Source organism: Trachypithecus francoisi, unplaced genomic scaffold (assembly GCF_009764315.1).
Source record: "Trachypithecus francoisi isolate TF-2019V2 unplaced genomic scaffold, Tfra_2.0 Lachesis_group20, whole genome shotgun sequence".
Classification (NCBI taxonomy): Eukaryota; Metazoa; Chordata; class Mammalia; order Primates; family Cercopithecidae; genus Trachypithecus; species Trachypithecus francoisi.
The window spans coordinates 55,528,295-55,550,649 of record NW_022681466.1 but is presented as its reverse complement, the minus strand read 5'-3'; the positions used below and the strand labels follow the sequence as shown (position 1 = coordinate 55,550,649).

Here is a 22,355-nt window from a genome sequence, read left to right as displayed (position 1 = left end):
CGGGGTGGGGGTGGATCTGGTTGCTTAGTTTAAGATTTGAAGTTAAATAAAACTTGGAAAACTTAATAAGAATTGAGTCGGGAGTTCTTCAAGGCAGAGACCGTATCTTAGTCTTGTTTATAGCTTATTATCTACCTAGCTCAGAGCTGTATAATAAGAGAGTGCTCAGTAAATGTGAATGAATGATAGGTATATTCACACACATTTGAGAACTGTGACTTGGCTGATGGCAGATAAGGAGAGAAAATCAATTAGCAAACTGTTGGGAACTCAGAGACCTCAGTTCTAATCCTGTGTCTGCCATTTGCCTTATTTGGAAATGCCCTTGAAGCATAAGGACCCCGTAATTCAACAAGATTAATAACATTGCATCTGCTTTTATATACAGGAGTCTCCTTAAGATTTCTTTAGGAGTGGGACAATATTTTTTACAAACTTCTCAAGTCATCAAGCTTTAAAAATTCTGTAATTCTGGCCAGGCGTAGTGGCTCACGCCTGTAATCCCAGCACTTTAGGAGGCTGAGGCAGGTGGATCACTTGAGGTCAGGAGTTCGAGACCAGCCTGGCCAACATGGTGACACCCTGTCTCTACTAAAAATACAAAAAATTAGCCGGGTGTGGTGGCAGGTGCCTGTAATCCCAGCTACTCGGGAGGCTGAGGCAGGAGAATTGCTTGAACCCGGGAGGTGGCAGTTGCAGTGAGCCTTGATCATGTCACTGCACTCCAGCCTGGGCAACAGAGTGAGACTCTGTCAGAAAAAAAAAAAAAAAACTGTATTTCTGGGAAACTTGGATATAATGTTAAAATTAAGTCTGAGATGTGGTATAGCAGTGTTGGCCAAAAGCATTGGAATCATGTCATATATACATATGAATTTAGAATATAACCCCAGCTGGAGATGAGACCTATCATCTCATTTGTTTCTTAGAAGACTAAATTATAAAATGCAACTAACTGTATCTAGTTGTCTTTAAAAACACTATGGTCAAATTCCCAGATAGCTACTTAGATCTTGTTTCTTAAATTCAGTGATTGTTAAATTTTAGTATGTGAAGAATTACAGTTCAGGGATCTGTACACAAAAGCATATATACTGCTGCCTATAAATGACTTATGGGATTTTCAAGGGTAATTTTGACATTAAGGCCGTTTCCATCCAATCTACTGACTTCAGAATCTAACCCAAAGTAAAATGTTACTCTATCTAGAGTCATTTGGTGCTGAGATGGGAAAAAAGTTTCAAGGAGTTTCAGTTCCAGTTGGCAGTGACTGCCTATAGCTTTGTAATGAAAAGGATTGGGAAGCTGTGTCCTGCCTCTAGAAAGATAGTGCCATAATTCATTATGAAGTATGGGATTAGAGGTGGGAGATTGTTCGTTTTTATTTTAAATAAAAGAAGGAGGCCAGGCAAGGTGGCTCACGCCTGTAATCCCAGCACTTTGGGAGGCCGAGGCAGGCAGACCACAAGGTCAGGAGTTTGAGACCAGCCTGGCCAACACGGTGAAACCCCACCTCTACTAAAAATACAAAAAATTAGCTGGGAGTGGTGGCACACACCTGTAATCCCAGCTACTCAGGAGGCTGAGGCAAGAGAATTGCTTGAACCAGGGAGGCGGAGGTTGCAGAGAGCTGAGATCGTGCCATTGCACTCCAGGTCTGGGCGACAGAGCAAGACTCCATCTTGGGGAAAATAAATAATAAAATACAATAAGGAAAGTGTGTTGCCTGCCTTTTTTTCTTTTTCCTTTTTTTGCTGTCACCCAGGCTGGAGTGTTGCCTTTTTTTCTAACAGTTTTATTGAACTATAATTTACATACCATATGATTCACCCATTTTAAATATATAATTTGTTGGTTTTTAGTATATTCACAGAGCTGTGCAACCATCACCACAATCCATTTAGAACATTTTTCCAACTCGGAAAGTCTGTAGCCTTCAGGAGTCACCTCCATTTTTCTTCTTACCCCTGCCCCAGCAATCCCTAGAAATCACTAATGTTCATCAACTAACTAAGAGCCACTCTTCGGCTGTTTTGAATAATGCTGCTGTGACCATTTGTGTACAAGTTTTCGGGTAGGCTTATTTCTCTTGAATTTATTCTTTGGAAAGGAATTGCTGAGTCCTGTGGTAATTTTGTGTTTACCCTTGGGGAAACTGCTGTACTGTTTTCCATAGCAATTGCACCTTTTTTTTTGTTTTTGAGACTAGTTTCACTCTTATTGCCCATACTGGAGTGCAATGGCACAATCTCGGCTCACTGCAACCTCTGCCTCCTGGATTCAAGCAATTCTTCTGCCTCAGCCTCCCAAGTAGCTGGAATTACAGACATGTGCCACCATGCCCAGCTAATTTTGTAGTTTTAGTAGAGACAGGGTTTCACCATCTTGACCAGGCTGGTCTCAAACTCCTCACCTCTGGTGATCCGCCCACCTCAGCCTCCCAAAGTGCTGGGATTACAGGCATGAGCCACTGCGCCTGGCCAAGCTCGCTTTTTAAATTAAATTTTTTAAACAAATTTTGTAGTAATGGGCTTTGATGCCAAGTTAAAACAGATTCAATTAGTGTCTGAGAAAATTTTTGGCCACTTGACCTTAACCACAGATTTGGTTAGCTATGGCTGCTTTCTTTTTCTGTATTCATTTCATTGATTTCAGAGTTTGGGTTTATAGAACTTCACATTTGTGCTGAGAAGGAAGCAATGTCTCAGAGAGAAATGAGTGAGTCCATGTTGTATTGTTGGAGTAAACTTAGACATCCAGCTATGTCTAAACAGAGCATTAAGAAAAGATAACATTTGGTAAATGAAACTCAAGCATTTATTGAGATTGTACAGTGAGAAAGATAATAGAAGACTGTTTTGATAGAGAAATTCTCTTCTGCAAGCATCTTAGTGTGGAAGAATCTTCAGATACATCAGTGCCATAGCAGCCAGTAATGCAGTCAGATGAGTTTAAGGGAGTTTTAAGTCCGTCTTTTCTCTGACCCTTCCAGTTCTCTCCACATTTGCCTTTCACGTAGTTTAGAGAGAGTAATTGCACAAAGCCTAACAATCTGGCTTTTAGAAAAATAGGAAGAAGTCGTTATTCATTCTCTGTTTTTTTTCCTTGGAGTACATGTCAGTAGTCTGATTTTATACAGATGACTTTCAGTGAATAAATTGTATTGCTGATCATTTTAGTAACAAAGTATCTGATTATGGCCTCAAGTTGATTCTTTGGAGTAAAATATGAGGCATGTTTTCAGAATACTATCAAAGATGAGATTGTGCAACTACATAAACTGAAAATGGAATTTAGATGTTGAACATGGTGGATAACCTTTTGCTTAATAATTCCCTGGTGCCCAGGTATGCCCAGGAACGTTGTTGTATAATTTCTGTAATATATAAATATAACCTCTTAGTTCTTTAGCTGTCTTCATTATTTTTGTATTTAATTTCAGCCTATGGAATAAACAGGTTTTAAGTAAGAGAAAACATTGCTGGGAATTGGATTTAGCCTGAGCAGTAGAGCACATATTCTCCCTTGGTTTCCTTGCAGGGTACGGTATATCTTGAATGTCACTCGAGAGATAGATAACTTCTTCCCAGGAGTCTTTGAGTATCATAACATTCGGGTATATGATGAAGAGGCAACGGATCTCCTGGCTTACTGGAACGACACGTACAAATTCATCTCTAAAGCAAAGTGAGTAATAGTCCTGCACAATGTTGTGACCTCTGTTCCTCTTGCCCCATGCATGGCTGGGTCCTGAAGGCTATAGACAATTTACTGATGGTACTCAGGAAAAAGGAGCTAAAGAAAGGAGGAGACTGAAATCTTTTTAATCCTAGGCAAAAGACTAGTGACTCACGTTAAATAAACCCCTAGGAGAAAGTAACCTCATGTTGGCTATTTCCATTGAGCACAGAATTAAAGAAAATAGACTTAGACTGCAGCAAAAGATACAGAAATGAGAGAAGGAAGAAATTCTGAATGAAACTCTTAAGTTGCCAGTGGGGAGATTTAAAAGTTATATCGTAGAAATTATTCCAGGTAGATAGAATCAACTGGTCCTACCCGCTGAAGACAAGGAGACAAACTTTGGAAATCTTTTCCTACTCTCTTACTTTATTTTTATGATACTTGAAATGATGAAATTTTCCGTGGCCCTTCTGTTGATGTCTTCCTTAAATTAATTGGCTCTTTTAGTGAAAGTATTTTGTATTAACTTAGTGTTTGGTATTAATGTCAACACTGCTTTTTTTTTTTTTAAGTCCTTGGGGATTTCCTTGCCAATCCTGTTTATTCCTTTGCTAGAGAGAACCATAAACGAGCTTGTTTGCCACATCTCCCTTCAGGTAGGACTATGTTCAAACCATCCCTGGCAGATGAGAAGTGCTTTTGTATTTAAACTCCTTCAAAAATAATTTCACACTTCTCTTAAGTACCTTCATGGTCAGGAAGTTCTTCCTCTTAGTTTCCCTAAATCCTCATACTCTAGTTTTGAGCCTATTCCTTTAGTCTCTAGCAAGTACCTAAAAGAGTACTTCGTATTTTTGCATTCTATGAATAAATTATTCCCGGTAATAATACCATTCATGGCATGCTTACTGTTCTTTCTTGTAGTATTTTCTAAGATTCAGAGGGGCAGCTCTTGTCGACATTCAGAGAGGTCAAATAAGTGGTGAAGATAGGACTTGAACAAAGATCTTGCTGAGGCAGGAGGATCACTCGAGCCCAGGAGTTCAAGACCAGCCTGAGCAAGACTCCTATCTCTATAAAAAAAATTTTTTTTTAATTAGCCGGGCACAGTGGTGCATGTCTGTGATCCCAGCTTCTTGGAAGGCTCAGGGAGTTGGGAGGATCGCTTGAGCCCATGAGATTGATGCTGCAGTGAGCTGTGGTTGCACCATGGCACTTGAGCCTGGGTTTAGGGGGGAAAAAAAAATACTGTCTCATTTCAGAATCCAAGGGTACTGAAATAGTCTAGTTCTATAAGGAAAAGGTACAAGAAGGCTAGGCCCCCGTCCCAATGAAAAGCAAGGCTAATTTTACTTAGTATTAGGGAGAGCTGTATGGGGCACCCAGGGCACAACTGGGGGCACTCACATTCAGGCTTTTGCAGGCATAAATCAGCACCTAAGAGTATCTCTTTTTTTTTTTTTTTTTTTTTTTTTTGAGACGGAGTCTCGCTCTGTCACCCGGACTGGAGTGCAGTGGCCGGATCTCAGCTCACTGCAAGCTCCGCCTCCCGGGTTCCCGCCATTCTCCTGCCTCAGCCTCCCGAGTAGCTGGGACTACAGGCGCCGCCACCTCGCCCGGCTAGTTTTTTGTATTTTATTTTTAGTAGAGACGGGGTTTCACAGTGTTAGCCAGGATGGTCTCGATCTCCTGACCTCGTGATCCGCCCGTCTCGGCCTCCCAAAGTGCTGGGATTACAGGCTTGAGCCACCGCGCCCGGCCAAGAGTATCTCTTTAAATGCTCCTATGTCTCATCCTAATCAGGACGCTGATTTTTTTTTCCTTTTTTTTTTTTTTGAGCCAGTGTCTTGCTCTGTCGCCCAGGCTAGAGTACAGTTATGCGATCTTGGCTTACTGCAGCCTCCACCTCCTGGGTTCAAGCGATTCTCCTGCCTCAGCCTCCCGAGTAGCTGGGGATTACAGGCACGTGCTACCGTGCCCAGCTGATTTTATGGGTTTCGCCATGTTGGTCAGGCTGGTCTCGAACTGCTGAGCTCAGGTGATCCACCTGCTTCAGCCTCCCAAACTGCTGAGATTACAGGTGTGAGCCCATGCACCCAGCCCAGGATCCTGATTCTTAATATGATACCAGCGTTAATCTGGACAGTCCAGCATGGGTGGGGGCACTGAAAGGTGGAATTGGATTAGGGGATAACTGACTTCAGATCCTTCATTACAAGAGTTAGAAGCCAAACACCAAAAAAGCCCAGTTGAAAATATGTCAAAGAGATGTCTTCATGGAAGTGAATTGCATAATTAAATTTTACTTACAGTTGTCCAAGTTTGAGCACCTTTCATGCCTACAGGCGTAGACCTGAAACTTGATACATTAAAGTTGTCAGAGCTTGATGGGAAAATATAGAGCACATGTCTAAACTTCCTTCTAACACACCGCCTTGGCTTCCTAACTGTAATCTAAATGAAAACCCTAGGGTGCCATAAGTAAAACAGATAATTCCTATTCGTTTGGGCTAAACTACACACAGAGACACACACCCCGACTAATGTTAGGACACCCAAATTTTGTACCTAATTCACAAGTGGGAGGTTAATCTTACCTTCCCTTTGAGACTTTCAATTATTACAGCCCATTCTCTGCATTCCTGTAGCTTATCCGGCTCACTCATTTTGGCACTCAACCTCATACCTCCTTGCATTTACACTGAAGTATTTCGTATGTCTCTTTCTCCAGAAGCAGGATTATAAACTTCTGAAAGGAAGCTTTTCTACCATCATAGTAGCGAGTGAATGGATGAATAGATTTCCCTTGTTATGCTGACATGTACATTTTTAGTTTATTAGAATAGCCACTGCGGAAAGATTCCAGAGCCCATGTATAATCGGAATAAGAATAACAGTTCTTATTTCTAGATTTTTTAATGTTGTTCCTACTTTAAGCACCTAGAAGATCTAATCTGCAGATCCACAGGTTTTTTTATACGTATAGCAAATATTTAGTATTTGAAAGTATGTGCCAGACACTGTGTTATTAGCATAATTAGCATACTGAATCATGTTCATATTCCATTGTAAGCTCCAGCATGTTGACTCAGGGGTTTTGTTTGTTAGTATAGCTTTAGGTAACTTTGTTTTCTCTTTCTTCCACCTAATTTAAAAGAGAAAAAAATCCCACGGTTTTCCTTCATTCCCCCTCATCACTGAGAAAGCCATGTGGCACACCACATGCCCCCATCCAACTCCTCGGTGGTAGAGCCACCTAGACAGGACCCGGGTTGCAGGGTTGTGAAAAGTAATATTTAGGGCTACATCTGAGTAGAGAGGAGGGTTATTTTCATCTGGTTTCTGCTTTCTTCCAAGGACCCTTACTAGAACTTAAACTGGAAACAATTCATAACATTTGAATAAATTAGTTCAGTCACTATCACACCTGTAATTCAGGAGAGTGTCAGCCATGAAACATACCCCTGAGGCTGTGAGGGAACTGGCCTCGACCACACACAAAATGGGCTCCAGTCTACATTTTAAATGCTCCCTCTACACCCTGTGACCAATTGTCATTGCACTTACCATATTGAATTTTTTCTTTTTTTTCAAGATGGAGTCTTGCTCTGTTGCCCAGGCTAGAGTGCAGTGGTGCCATCTCAGCTCACTGCAACCTCCGCCTCTCGGGTTTAAGCAATTCTCCTGCCTTGGCCTCCCGAGTAGCTGGGATTACAGGTACACGCCACCACGCCTGGCTAATTTTTTTGTATTTTTAGTAGAGACAGGGTTTCATCATCTTGGTCAGGTTGGTCTTGAACTCCTGACCTCGTGATCCACTGGCCTCAGCCTCCCAAAGTGCTGGGATTACAGGCATGAGCCGCCGTGCCCAGCCTGTGCAGCTAAGTTTTGTATTTTTAATAGAGACAGGGTTTCACCATGTTGGCCAGACTGGTCTCAAACCCCCAACCTCAAGTGATCCACCTGCCTCAGCCTCCCAAAGTGCTGGGATTACAGGTATGAACCACCAGACCCAGCCCCATATTGCATTTTAATTGTATGTTTCTCCCACTGAATCCTACCCTTTAGGATAAAAGCTATATGTTACTTACCTTTGCATCCCAGCACTTTGCACATTGCCTTACACATACTGTAAATGCCTGGTAAATGTTTGCTGAATGGATTTAAAAAGCATAATATTAACATTGAATATTGTTTAAGAATACGTTAGAGCTGCCTACCCTACCCTACCTACACATTTGATTATAAATGTATACGAGTGCACCAAAGTAGAGAGATTGCATAGCAAGAAAATGGAAGGGCAAGACAGGATACTTGGAAAAATGTAGAACCCAACTTTTAAAATATCCCCACTACTGTGTTTTCCTCTGTTCTTTACCTTAATCCCCCAAACAAGGAAACATGGATCTAAATGCCTTGTGCACTGCAAAATGGGGGTGAGTCGCTCAGCCTCCACCGTGATTGCCTATGCAATGAAGGAATATGGCTGGAATCTGGACCGAGCCTATGACTATGTGAAAGAAAGACGAACAGTGACCAAGCCCAACCCCAGCTTCATGAGACAACTGGAAGAGTATCAGGGGATCTTGCTGGCAAGGTGAGTCCTTAAGTGACTTTCTCCGATTCTCCCTCCTTTTAAGTTCCCTAAAGCAAGATGAAGTGTCCTTCTCTGTAGCTACTTCTCAAGCTGATTTGGATGTAATATTTTTTCAAAAAAGATTTATTTCTCTATCAATCCAGTTTTGCTTTATTTTTTTTCTTTTTTTTTTTTGAGGTGGAGTCTGGCTCTGTTGCCCAGGCTAGAGTGCAGTGGCCGGATCTCAGCTCACTGCAAGCGCCGCCTGCCGGGTTTACGCCATTCTCCTGCCTCAGCTTCCTGAGTAGCTGGGACTACAGGCACCCGCCACCTAGCCCGGCTAGTTTTTTGTATTTTTTTAGTAGAGACAGGGTTTCACTGTGTTAGCCAGGATGGTCTCGATCTCCTGACCTCATGATCCGCCCGTCTCGGCCTCCCAAAGTCCTGGGATTACAGGCTTGAGCCACCGCACCCGGCCTCAATCCAGTTTTCAAAAAATAAGTGTAAGCATTTAAGATTTGCATGGGCTGGCCGGGCACAGTGGCTCATGCCTGTAATCCCAGCACTTTGGGAGGTCGAGGCAAGCAGATCATTTGAGGTCAGGAGTTCGAGACCAATCTGGCCAACATGATGAAATCCCGTCTCTACTTAAAATACAAAAATTAGCCAGGCATGATGGTGGGCACCTGTAATCCCAGCTACTTGGGAGGCTGAGGCAGGAGAATCGCTTGAACCCGTGGGCGGAGGTTGCAGTGAGCTGAGATCCTACCACTGCACTCCAGCCTGGGTAACAGAGCGAAACAACATCTCAAAAAAAAAAAAGAAAAAGAAAGATTTCCCTGGACACACTGCCAGTGGGATAGCCCTGCCCCATAAGGAGCAGTACCAAAAATTTTTTTTAAAGAAAACAAATAGACTAGTATGGAAGATTAAGCATTTAATCTTTCAGGTTGATATAATTAAACTAAAGGATGGAAATACTAAATATTAATACCACTTTTCAACATCTTATAAGACTAGATTCAGCTGCCTTGTTAAAAAAAAAAAAAAGATACCAATGACTCCCAAGGTAATGCAAGGCTTAGCTGAAATTCTTGGAAATTTTTTGGCCCATTCATTCATATTTTATTTGTATTTTTTATGTTTTTTGAGACAAGGTCTCACTCTGTCACCTGGGCTGGAGTGCAGTGGCATAGTCTCAGCTCACTGCAACCTTTGGCCCACTCTTTAAAAAGAAATAAGTACCATCTGCTAATTTGGGTATTTGTTTACCTCAGTGCTTGGTTTCACTGAGCCTTCTCTAGTAATTTTGATCTGGTGACAAATCAGCAGAATAGGGATGTATATGACCCCGTTGGATAAAAAAGCACTTCCTCGACACAATTCTTTGTTATTTAAAAAATCTTGGCCGGGCGTGATGGCTCATCCCAGCACTTTGGGAGTCCGAGATGGGCAGATCATGAGGTCAGGAGATCGAGACCATCCTGGCTAACACAGTGAAACCCCATCTCTACTAAAAAATACAAAAAAGACTAGCTGGGCGAGGTGGTGGGTGCCTGTAGTACCAGCTACTTGGGAGGCTGAGGCAGAAGAATGGCATAAACCCGGGAGGCGGAGCTTGCAGTGAGCCGAGATCCAGCCACTGCACTCCAGCCTGGGTGACAGAGCGAGACTCCATCTCACAAAAAAAAAAAAAAATCTTTTTGCCGGGCATGGTGGCTCACACGTGTAATCCCAGCACTTTGGGAGGCTGAGGTGGGCAGATCACAAGGTCAGGAGTTCAAGACCAGCGTAGCCAATATGGTGAAACCCCATCTCTATTAAAACTACAAAAATTAGCCAGGTATGGTGGTGGGCACCTGTAGTCCCAGCTACTCAGGAGGCTAAGGCAGGAGAATCGCTTAAACTCGGGAGACGGAGGTTGCAGTGAGCTGAGATCATGCCACCACACTCCAGCCTAGGTGACAAAGTGAGACTCTGTCTCAAATAATAATAATAATAATAAATAAATCCAATTGTATATGCTTTTCAAAAATGCAGAAAATTGCAAAAGGAAAAAATAGTTTATGAGCTCAATACACACAGACAGCAGTTGACATTACCTGTTTCTCAAGGTTTTACTCTGTCACATATTTTGCTGGCTATTTTCTCCACAAACACTGTTCTGTAGTCTACCTCTCCACTCAGTACTAGGTCTTTAATGTCTTCCTGTATCGGTAAGAACCAGCCATTTTCAATAATAATTTGGTAATTGGTTATAAAATGAGTAATTAATTGCACTATATTATTATCCTTTTGGTGGTTAAAGCCACCTTCAGCAGCTCTTGGGAACAAGCATCAGATATTAAATGATTTAAGGATCAGCTTCCTGAGATGCTACATGCTGAAATTCTGTGGATTTCTAAATTCTGCTTTGTTTTTTCCAGGTAGGTATGTTCTAGGTGGTTTTGTTAGGGTAAAGGCATAGCTGTCGAGAAGCAGTTGGGGCTGGTGCCAGTGTTTGACTCCAGTAAGTCTTATGATTTGGTCTTGACTCTTGAATCTGGACTGTGTTTCCCCTGAACAAAATGTTACATAGCCTTCCAGCCTATCCAGGCAGAGGGATCACCCTCCCACCCCCGAAGTATTGTGAAAATGTGGCCACAGCATAGCATTATGGTTTTCACTAAAAAACCCCTCCCATTTACTCAACGTTTGGCATGATTTTATCTGAACCATTCTCTTAGGAGGCTGGGAGGATACTGAAGCATCCTGTGTTTAAAGGAATTTGTAGGTCTTTGGGGCCAGATTTTGATGGCATTTTTAGATAGATCAGAAGGTAGGATGTAGCAGTTCTTTTTGGCACAAGAAAGAGGCATCTGAGCATTTAGCAAGAAATAAATATATATTCCCAGACGCACATGACAGATGTTGGACAGAGTCCTCACGTGACCCACTGAGAGGAAGGATACTATGTGTCCTGCCAATTTTGGTATTTATTCTGGAATCCCAGGCTACTGCAAGCTGTTGGGTTGGGTTTTTTTAGTGTGTGTGGTTTTCCTTAGTTGTTGAAGGAATTTCAGAAAAATCTTAGATGAGGATAAGAAGGGCAGTATAAACCCAAAATCACCTTTTCTTCCCTTTCCCTTCCTTTTTTTGCTCCATCTCAGCTTCCTAGGCTTGATTCATGGAGGGGGAGGGACAAGCCCTGGGGAGGGAAAAGCACAGAATTTGAGTCAGTAGATCTAGTTTCCATTCCTGGTTCACCCTCTTGCTGCAACCCTGAGAAGTTACTTCACATTTTTCATCCTTACCTGACCCCATCTATAAAATGAAAATCAAGAGATCCATCTCACAGGGTTATTGTGAATAAAAATGTGTATGAATGTTTATTATGTATTGTTGAGAGTTATTCAGATATGATTCTCATATTCCTCCAAGGCTACCCAGAAGACACATGTATGTGCCATTTATTCCCACTTCCATGACATTTCTCACTGCGTCCTGCCACCCACAGACATGTTCCATTCAAAACGGGAATGGAAAGTATTCCTAGAATTTCCTATATTGTGGTGTTTTCTGGATTTTAAGTACTATCTAGTGGTAGGGATGTGACTTAGGCTGCTTTTGGCTGCAAGTAATCAAATACCTCAATCAGGATTTCAGCAAGAAACAGCAGACTCAGATTAGGATTATTTGAGGAGGGTTTTTTATCTATCTATCTATCTTTATCTATCTATCTATCTATCCATCCATCTATCTATCTATCTATCAAGGCAAAGGCTCACTCTGTCACCAGGCTGGAGTACAGTGGCATGATCTCAGCTCACTGCAACCTCCGCCTTCCAGATTCAAGGGATTCTTCTGCCTCAGCCTCCCGAGTAGCTGGGACTACAGGCATGTGCCACCACTCCCAGCTAATTTTTGTATTTTTAGTACAGATGGGGTTTCACCATGTTGGCCAGGATGGTGTCGATCTCTTGACCTCGTGATCTGCCTGCCTCGGCCTCCCAAAGTGTTGAGATTACAGGCGTGAGCCATCGCGCCCGGCTGTTGAGGAGGGTTTTACAAAGGGACTATTTACAAGCATGGCATTGTAGTGGAATCAAGGGTCTTGTATCAGCAGGGCTGTTTGGAAGCAGCTCCTAGACCCAAAAAGAGAGGAAACAGTTACTAGAACCTGGAAAGAGACTCTTGTTAGAGAAAGGCACTTTCAGAGGCAAGCAATAACTTTCTATCAGAGGGACACAGCTAGCCCGAGGCAGCCCCATGCTGAGGGAGCTAGAGGAGTAAATACCTTGCCCTCACTCTCTTTCCTCTAGTCTCCTTCCAGAACTCCCCATTAGCCAAACCCTCTGGAAGTCAGAAGACTAGGGGACCTGTTGTGGTTTATAGATCAGTCTCCGCAGCAGCAAACAGGGTGGAAAAGCTGAAGAGTGGACCCTGCAGGGGCAAATAAAAGATATCTGGCCCAGCACCCAGCTACAGGTAGTGTGTAAGTTCTACCACTTATCTCCTTTAAAAAACACAGAAGTGCTGTCTGTAATGGCTCAGTGGTAATCATGGACTCTGGTGTTCTACAGCTTTCAGTTCCACCTTCCTTAGTTAACAGCTTGGTCCTTGAGGTTATCTGATGACTACCAGATGTCTGCCACATCTCTAGGCATCTGTAAATTGTACAGCATCTGGCTGAAGAAAAGGGGCATTTAAACTGGATAGGAAGACCTTCCCCAAAAGCTCCCCACCCATTGGCCAGGACTGGGTCATATGGCCAAGAAAACAGAATTTCCAGGACTGGATAAAACATATTCACAGCTGGGCACAGTGACTCACGCCTATAATCCTAGCACTTTGGGAGGCCGAGGCGAGTGGATCACTTGAGGTCCGGAGTTCGAGACCAGTCTGGCCAACATGGCTAAACTCCATCTCTACTAAAACTACAAAAATTAACCAGGTGTGGTGGTGGGCACCTACAAATCCCAGCTACTTGGAAGGATGAGGCAGGGGAATCATTGAACCCAAGGTGCAAAGGTTGCAGTGAGCCGAGATCATGCCACTTCACTCCAGCCTGGGCAAAAGAGCAAAACTCTGTCTTTAAAAAAAAAAAAAAAAAAAAAAAGGGTCCAGGAGCAGTGGCTCACGCCTGTAATCTTAACACTTTGGGAGGCCAAGGCGGGCAGATCACGAGGTCAGGAGGTCGAGACCATCCTGGCCAACATGGGGAAACCCCGTCTGTACTAAAAATACAAAAATTAGCTGGGCATGGTGGGGGGGGGGCTCCTGTAGTCCCAGCCAATCGAGAGGCTGAAGCAGGAAAATGGCATGAAGCTGGGAGACAGAGCTTACAGTGAGCCGAGATCACGCCACTGCATTCCAGCCTGGGCAACAAAGTGAGACTCCGTCTCAAAAAAAAAAAAAAACCAGCGTATTCATATTTATCCTCTGGATCTAGGGAAGTGCCACATTTCCTGAACCCATGGGATAGTGAACACCCAAATCAAATCAGGCTCTGACAGTAAGAAAAATGGCTGTTGGATATATAGCTGTTAGGGTCTGCAATCTATGATGTGTTATTAGGAAACCATGGCACTTGTAGGCTAACTGGCAAGTGAATAGGCCCAGCAGACTCACCCAGCACTAAAGTGCCACTCCAGATTGCCTGCTTAGAAGAGCAAAGAAAAAAATCCCCAGACTCCTATGACTGTACGAAGCTCTATCAAGCCTTGCCGTTTAGGTAAGCAGGAGAGGAAAATCCTTAGAAAAATCTCACTCATTGTTTGTAGAAAAAGTCCATTTCCTGTCCAAGTGTTTAGATCTTGCATTTTATATTTTATCCCAAGAAGCCTCTGGTGGTTTTCTCAAAGAGGCAGAGCCCTGATCCTAGCATTCTCTAGCTCCATGGTTAGCCAGGGTGGCCCTGGGTGTTTAATTTGAGGTGGTAGCTCTCTGTTTGAGGGCATTCACTTAGTGCTTTGACCTTAGTAGAAGAGAAGTTTTCAAAGTGACACCAGGCTCCTGTACTGATTTATGAATTTGTAACAGTCTTAATCAGAGTATGAGGGTATGGGCCAAGCCCCTCTGAAATACAAGGGACTTTTTGTACCTCCAGTATATCATTAAGAGCCTGGAGAAGGCTAATGTTTAATATTTCCCTTTAGATCTAAAAAGAAGGGTATCATAAACCTTATAGTATTCATATCTGATTTTATTTTTTCTGTTTTTATAGATGGGGGATGGGAGCAAAACAAGAGGAGGGAGGTGGGGTGTGTCTGTGTGTGTGCCTGTGTTTTGAAACTCCATTAAACTGCTAGCAGCCCTGTTTGTTATTCTGCACTCTGATCCTGCAGGTATCTGGCAGATTTATGTTCCATTAGACAGGTTTAGATTTCAAGCAGACCATTTGCAAGCTGGACCGTGTGTCTGTAGTATTAGGTTTCAGTGTATAGGGGGCAAGGAAGAAAAACTGGGTGGTGACCAGGGAGAGTCTGTGCCACGTTTCCTCATAAATGTCAGTTTTGATTCTTTGAGTGCCCCGTCACAAGGGCCAGAGGAGGCAGGGCTGTCTTTTACCCTGACTTTGCTGGTAGAGACATTGAGGTCTAGTTAGCTAGTACACATTGGTCAGCTGGCAGCAGGCAACCTGAGAAGGAAAGACATGGACTCCTGGTCAGCCAAGAGCAATTGAGATTTAAAAGGATTTTCTTACTAGCTTTCCAGTTAAATAATCTTAAAGCATCTTGGGTGATGCACATCACACACACAAAAATATTCAGATAATGCTTTTTCTCTTCCTTTATACAAGCTGCCTAACACCCTAAAAAGTAACTATAGACAGCCTGATTTTACTATAACTCCTGGCCCTCTTTTTTTTTTTTTTTTTGAAGAGACAATGTCTATATTGCCCAGGCTAGTCTCACTCAACTCCTAGGCTCAAGTGATCAAAGTGATCATCAAGTTTTAGCCTCCTGAGTAGCCACATTACAGGCGCAAGTACTCCGTGTTTAGCAGCCTTTTCCTTTGTATAACTTTCTCAGAATTGATGTTTCACCAAACATGTAACAATATGAAAGTGGAAGCAAGATGATGGGACACCTTACGCATCTGTCATTTAAATTTCCTTCTTCTTGTGCTCACTTGGGCAGCACAAATACTAAAATTGGAACTATACAGAGAAGATTGGCATGGCCCCTGCACAAGGCTGACAACTTAAAAATATGTAAAAATAAAGATAAAATTTCCTCTTGTTCATTAACCTGGGTAAAAGGCCAATTCTTTCCCAGAACGACCTAATCACCTTATGTATGTCTCTGTCTTTATATGAATCCAAATTCAGGTCAGAGGCCACTCAAGGAGGAAAAGGATCTGAGACTTGGTTATATCATCCAGGATATAGACCAACTCTAAAGTTCCTTTTTGGCAAGCTGTTTATTTGCTGCCTGCCTGGAAGGGGGTGGGAGGTGGGGAGTCGACTGAGTTTAAAATTTAACAGTTTAAAATAATAGATATGATCTTAATATATTACATGTATTCCTACCAGTGATGAAGTGTTAGAGTAAACTGTCTCAGGACAAAGCTTCATTGGAAAACAGTTTAGTGTAACCGACTAAAACATGATGAGTCCAGGCGTGGTGGCTCATGCCTGTAATGCCAACACTTTGGGAAGCTGAGGTAGGCAGATCACTTGAGGTCAGGAGTCTGAAACCAGCCTGGTCCAACATGGTGATACCCCGTGTCTACTAAAAATACAAAAATTAGCCAGGCATGGTGGCGCATGCCTATAATTCCAACTACTCTGGAGGCTGAGGCAGGAGAATTGCTTGAACCAACAGAAGGGAAATCAGTTGTGGCATACTCATTACACTCTGTGGATTACCTTTATACACAGTGATGAATCCTTAAAAAATCCATTGAGGAAGAATACATACAGTGGGATACCATTTATATAAAGTTCAAGACATGCAAAACAAAGCAGTATTAAGAACAAACCATGTTGACACTATAAAGAAAAAGAAGGGAATGATAAGCACAAAATTCAGGATGGAGGTTACGCCTGAGTGGGGAGGAGTGAGGAGGGGACCCCTGAGTGAGAAGCTACACGTGGAGTAGCAGCATTTCACAGGCAACGGAGATGAATCAGCTGCTTGCCATTCTCCCTCCAGGTCCTGTTGCAAAAATGAAAACAAGGCAGCAGCATCAGACCTATCTTTAGATTGGCTTTTTTTTTCACTCTCTCTTTTACAAGTGTCAGTTTAATTCCAGAGCCCCAACCCAGTATTTTCTAATGATTATCTCCCGAAGGAAGAGAAGGAAATCCATGCTGGTTATACAGCTGCAATGTCAGACTTCCTCTGAAACATGCACTGTTGCTTCCTATTAGCATAACTTCAATCTCTCATTCTCTCCTGACTGATTAGTAATCTGCAGGCAATTTTAAAAACATGCTTTGGAGGGGCTGGGCGCAGTGGCTCACGCCTGTAATCCCAGCACTTGGGGAGGCCGAGGCAGGCAGATCACGAGGTCAGGAGATGGAAACCATCCTGGCTAACACAGTGAAACCCCATCTCTACTAAAAATACAAAAAATTAGCCGGGCGTGATGGCGGGCGCCTGTAGTCCCAGCTACTTGGGAGGCTGAGGCAGGAGAATGACGTGAACCCAGGAGGCAGAGCTTGCAGTGAGCCAAGATCACGGCACTGCACTCCAGCCTGGGTGACAGAGCGAGACTCCGTCTCAAAAAAACAAAACAACATACACACACAAAAACATACTTTGGAGGGTTCTTGGGATCTTGAAACTTCTCATTTGCCTGTTCTATTATTGGAAGAGTGAGAACAGCCACCCCCTGAGAGGTCTCCCCAGGCATTTGCATCCCAGGCATTGTCCTACTGTGGTGGGTGAGAGAAGCTGGTGCAGGTTTGAACATCCTCATGATAGGTGAGGGATAGAAATTGGAGAATAGAGTCATATTTATTTCAGGAAACAAGGATGCCGCATATAGGAGAAGAAACTGAGGAAACCACTGGCCTCAGTCGGTGATAATGTACAACTTAGGCCCCACCTATCCGAACAGTTAGCTTTCCCCTCCCCATAGCCACTCACTTGTTTGAGATACATGTTATGTTGTCTCCTCCTAGGGGTGGCTGGAGCTCATGCAGATTGGGAAGGGTGAAAACCCCATCTTATACCCAGCTGATTGATTACAGCTTGTCTTCATAAAAAGATTGACCTGCTCCTTCCCGGGAAAGCACCCCTCTTCTGTGCAGGCATGAGTCAGAGAGAGCCCCACCCAAGCAGCAGACAGGCAGGGGGAGCTGAGAGCAGGTGCAGAGTTGAGAACAAACAGGGGGTCACATTAGTGCAGGCGCCTGAGCATGACTCGGCAGAGCCCAGGCATGGCCCAGAGCCCAGGGCAAGTTGTTTTGGGCTGAGTTTCCCATTCCACCCTGCGGTTTGGTAACTCCTCATCCGCTTGTAAGTCATGGAGACCACACCCCCAAGGACCACACTTAGTGACCTGTTTCCTGGGCAGATGAACCTGACCATCCACAGGGCCACCTTTCTGTTTTTGGCTGGGGTTTTGGGAACTGTTTAAGAGTGTATATTATTTTAAGAGTGTATATTATTTAAGAGTATATTATTCTAATATAGACACTAATTTCAAATGTGTTTGAGGTTCTTTTTTACTTAATAGTATACCTTGTATATCATTCCACTAAAATACCTGACAGGTTTTTGTTTCCCTTTTAATTTTTCTTTTTTTTTTCTTATCACAGAAGACTTCTGTAGACCTGACAGTTTTTAACAGCTTCACAGCATATAGTTGTATGGATTATAATGTAAATCCTTTTTTTTGGTTGTTGTTTGGTGTCTCATCTTTTAGTATCACAAATAGTGTCATAGTAAATATCTTTTTTTGTTTGTTTGTTTGTTTATTTGAGATGGAGTTTCGCTCTGGCGCCCAGGCTAGAGTGCATTGGTGCAATCTCGGCCCACTGCAACCTCTGCCTCCCAGGTTCAAGGAATTCTCCTGTCTCATCCTCCCGAGTAGCTGGGATTACAGGTACCCGCTACCACGCCCAGCTAATCTTTGTATTTTTAGTAGCGACGGGGTTTCACCATGTTGGCCAGGCTGGTCTCGGACTCCTGACCTCAAGCGATCCGCCCGCCTCAGCCTACCAAAGTGCTGGGATTACAGGCATGAGCCATGGCAGCCGGCCAGTAAATACCTTTATATATCTTTCTTTATTTTTTATTTTTTTGAGACAAGGTCTCGCTCAGTCACCCAGGCTGGGTGCAGTGGCGCAATCTCAGCTCACTGCAGCCTCACCCTCCTGGGCTCAAGCAATCCTCCCGCCTCAGCCCCCTAAGTAGCTAAGACTACAGTCATATGCCACCACACCTGGATAGTTTTTTATATTTTTGTAGAGATAGAGTTTTACCATGTTGCCCAGGCTGGTCTCGAACTCCTGGGCTCAAGCAATCCGCCCCCCTCGGCCTCCTAAAAAGTGCTGGGATTACTGGTGTGAGCCACCTCACCTGGCCATATGGATATCTGTATGCATTTGTAATAGCATTCCTCCAAGAAAAATTTATTAAGGAAGAAATGTTGGTGAAAGTGTTAAATTTGGAGAGCTATTGCCAGATTTCAGTCTTTAAAATCTACAGTTCAGCTGGGTGTGGTGGGGGGCCAATGTGGGCAGATCACTTGAGGTCAGAAGTTCAAGACCAGCCTGGTCAACATGGCGAAACCCCGTCTCTACTAAAGATACAAACATTAGCCAGGCATGGTGGCATGTTCTTGTAATCCCAGCTACTCGGGAGGCTGAGGTGGGAGAATTGATTGAACCTGGGAGGCAGAGGTTGCAGTGAGCTGAGATTATGCCACTGCACTGCAGCATAGGCAACAAAGTGAGACTCTGTCTGAAAAAAAAACAAAAAACAAAAATTCTGAATTCACACTCACCAATGTATGAGAGGGCTTGTTTAGCCATACCATCATCAACACTGGCTATTACCAACCATTTTAATTCCTGTCAGACTGATAGGTAAAAAAAATCTCACACTCATTTGTTGTTGTTTTGCTTTGTTTTTTGCTATTAAATTGAGTGTCTTTTCAAACGTTTATTGCCTAGTCCACTGAGCAATAACAAAGCGTTTTTACTAGTTAAGATTTATCTGGGAGTGTTTTCCTGGGAGGGTGTTGATTATCTTTACAAACCAAATTAAGATATTTCCTGTGTATGTCCTCCACAGCAAACAGCGGCATAACAAACTATGGAGATCTCATTCAGATAGTGACCTCTCAGACCACCACGAACCCATCTGCAAACCTGGGCTAGAACTCAACAAGAAGGAGATCACCACCTCAGCAGACCAGATTGCTGAGGTGAAGACCATGGAGAGTCACCCACCCATACCTCCTGTCTTTGTGGAACATGTGGTCCCACAAGATGCAAATCAGAAAGGCCTGTGTACCAAAGAAAGAATGATCTGCTTGGAGTTTACTTCTACGGAATTTCATGCTGGACAGATTGAGGATGAATTAAACTTGAATGACATCAATGGATGTTCATCAGGGTGTTGTCTGAATGAATCAAAATTTCCTCTTGACAACTGCCATGCATCCAAAGCCTTAATTCAGCCTGGACATGTCCCAGAAATGGCCAACAAGTTTCCAGACTTAACAGTGGAAGATTTGGAGACAGACGCACTGAAAGCAGACATGAATGTCCACCTACTGCCTATGGAAGAATTGACATCTCGACTGAAAGACCTCCCCATGTCCCCTGATCCTGAGTCACCAAGCCCCCAACCTAGTTGCCAGACTGAAATCTCAGATTTCAGTACAGATCGCATTGACTTTTTTAGTGCCCTAGAGAAGTTTGTGGAGCTCTCCCAAGAAACCCGGTCACGATCTTTTTCCCATTCAAGGATGGAGGAACTGGGTGGAGGAAGGAGTGAGAGCTGTCGACTGTCAGTGGTAGAAGTAGCCCCTTCCAAAGTGACAGCTGATGACCAGAGAAGCAGCTCTTTGAGTAATACTCCCCATGCATCAGAAGAATCTTCAATGGATGAGGAACAGTCAAAGGTAAAAATTGTCTTTATAGTTTTCCACCTAATGAAGTTCTCTTCAAAGGTAAAGTATTTGGGATTCTGTTATGTTTATTTTTGATGGAGAATCTGGCTGAGATTTTCCTTGAAAACTTAGGGTTTAAATATTTTTTAAAGAATTTGCCTTTTAGGAATTTACCTTTCTGGTATCATTGGAAGCACTTCTAAGAGGGGATGACAGAGGAAGGAGTGAGCCAAAAACAAGTGTCCTGGCTGAACAATGAGAAGCCCAAAGATGGCCGGGCACGGGGGCTCACACCTGTAATCCCAGCACTTTGGGAGGCCGAGGCAGGTGGATCACGAGGTCAGGAGATTGAGACCATCCTGACCAACATGGTGAAACCCCATCTCTGCTAAAAATACAAAAATTAGCTGGGCGTGGTGGCGTGTGCTTGTAGTCCCAGCTACTTGGGAGGCTGAGACAGGAGAATCGCTTGAACCCGGGAGGCGGAGGTTGCAGTAAGCCTGCAGTAAGCCAAGATCGCGCCACTGCACTTCAGCCTGGCAACAGAGTGAGACTTCATCTCAAAAAAAAAAGAATCAAAAGGAAATGAATTTGCCAGCAGACAGAATCCTAAAATTCTTTGTGACATAGGAGCTCTTACAAGCCATCTCAAACCAGGGAAAGAATCACTATATCACATCAATTCTAAGACTCACAAGTTATTCATATTTTGATACTTCTGACATCTTAAATACTTAAATCAATACAATATAGTAGTTGGGGAATAAACTGTGACAGATTTACTCTAACATACCAAACTTCACTTAATGATTTTAGTGGACCTAGTCATAGATTCTTTGCATCTCCTGATGTCTGTCTGCTTATATTTACCACTTTGTCCATTAACGATTTGTTCTCTCTCCTTAACTACCCCACTGTGATTCTTGCCTCTGCTTCTGTCTTTTCATCACCCCCAAAGCTGTGCCTCTGTTTCCTTTCTACTGAGAAGGCAGAATGCTTGTGCTTTCCTTTGGACCAGTGACTATAGCAGCACTGACAGAAATAGACTTCTCCACAGTCCCTGGTCATATGAGCACTCCCTCCATGGCCCATGCACATACAGGGCCCACTGTGGCTTCTCTCCCAGTCTTGGCAAGTTTGCCTCTGCCTGATGTCGTGGCACATTTCCCCCAAAGGCATTACTGACCCTGTTAGATTATACTAACTCTGACTCTCTTTTGAAGGAGAAAGACCAGAACAGTTCCAGGGAAATATACTTTGACGGCTTATAAAAATGTTAACTAGATTGATACTCATAATGATACTACTTTAAGAGGTATCCAAGGGCTATTCCCAGATTTTGAGATTCTTCTGTTTGTTTGTTTGTTTGTTTGTTTACAGTAGGACTTTATTTTGCATTGGTCAGTATTCTTTGGCCTTGTTCTAAATCCGTCTGGGAATTTATAGCTGGTAAAATAGTAAAATATTAGAGAGTTATGGTTTCTAAGTTTGCTAAGGCATGTGACTGTGTAAGCCAAGTAAACCTTTCCCAGAAGGAACCATGTGAAACTTAGAGATTGGGTTGACAGTCAGACAGTGCATTCTCCCTGCTTGTAGGTACTGGGATGCTGCTGCTAGTGGAAGCAGTGAGAGGATGTGGGTGAAAGCAAGACAGAGGAGTGAAGAGAGCAGTGAGTCTCCAAATCAGAAATCAAATGATAGCCTCGTCCATCTAGCTCTATCACCGGGACATATCTAAGGACGTATCTTAGCCCTTGAATGGAACTCTTTCCCTCAGATAGGTTAGGATCAAACTGAAAGTTGATAGGCCATGGGGGAAAGGTTTCATTTACTACAGTGTGGCCTGAATCCTGGAGGCTCATAGTCTTAGGAAAATATAGATTATAGGAGACTCCAAAAATATTTGCTGTTCATTTGGGAGCAAAGTTTTGGATTGGAATTCTTCTTGAGTAAACAGAACAGAAAGTTTAGTAGAGAATAACACAACCTATAACAAATTTTATGTCTAGCCTTGATGAATCCAGTTTTTTCTTGTAGTCTG

The 22,355-nt window shown here is 43.2% G+C and overlaps 1 protein-coding gene and 1 non-coding gene across 6 annotated transcripts in view; both read left to right on the top strand.

Annotated features, from left to right (window-relative positions):
- SSH2 (slingshot protein phosphatase 2) overlaps positions 1-22,355 on the top strand; it is a 314,778-nt gene that overhangs the window by 285,294 nt on the left and 7,129 nt on the right. For all 5 annotated transcript variants that reach the window (XM_033184405.1, XM_033184407.1, XM_033184409.1 and 2 more), the window contains 3 exons: positions 3,541-3,687; positions 8,081-8,281; positions 19,492-20,326. In XM_033184405.1, the coding sequence (XP_033040296.1) occupies positions 3,541-3,687; positions 8,081-8,281; positions 19,492-20,326 (1,183 nt within the window). The remainder of the gene's footprint in view (positions 1-3,540; positions 3,688-8,080; positions 8,282-19,491; positions 20,327-22,355) is intronic.
- On the top strand, positions 15,366-15,473 carry LOC117068165. The gene has a single exon (XR_004431015.1). It is a non-coding gene; the product is annotated as a U6 spliceosomal RNA (small nuclear RNA).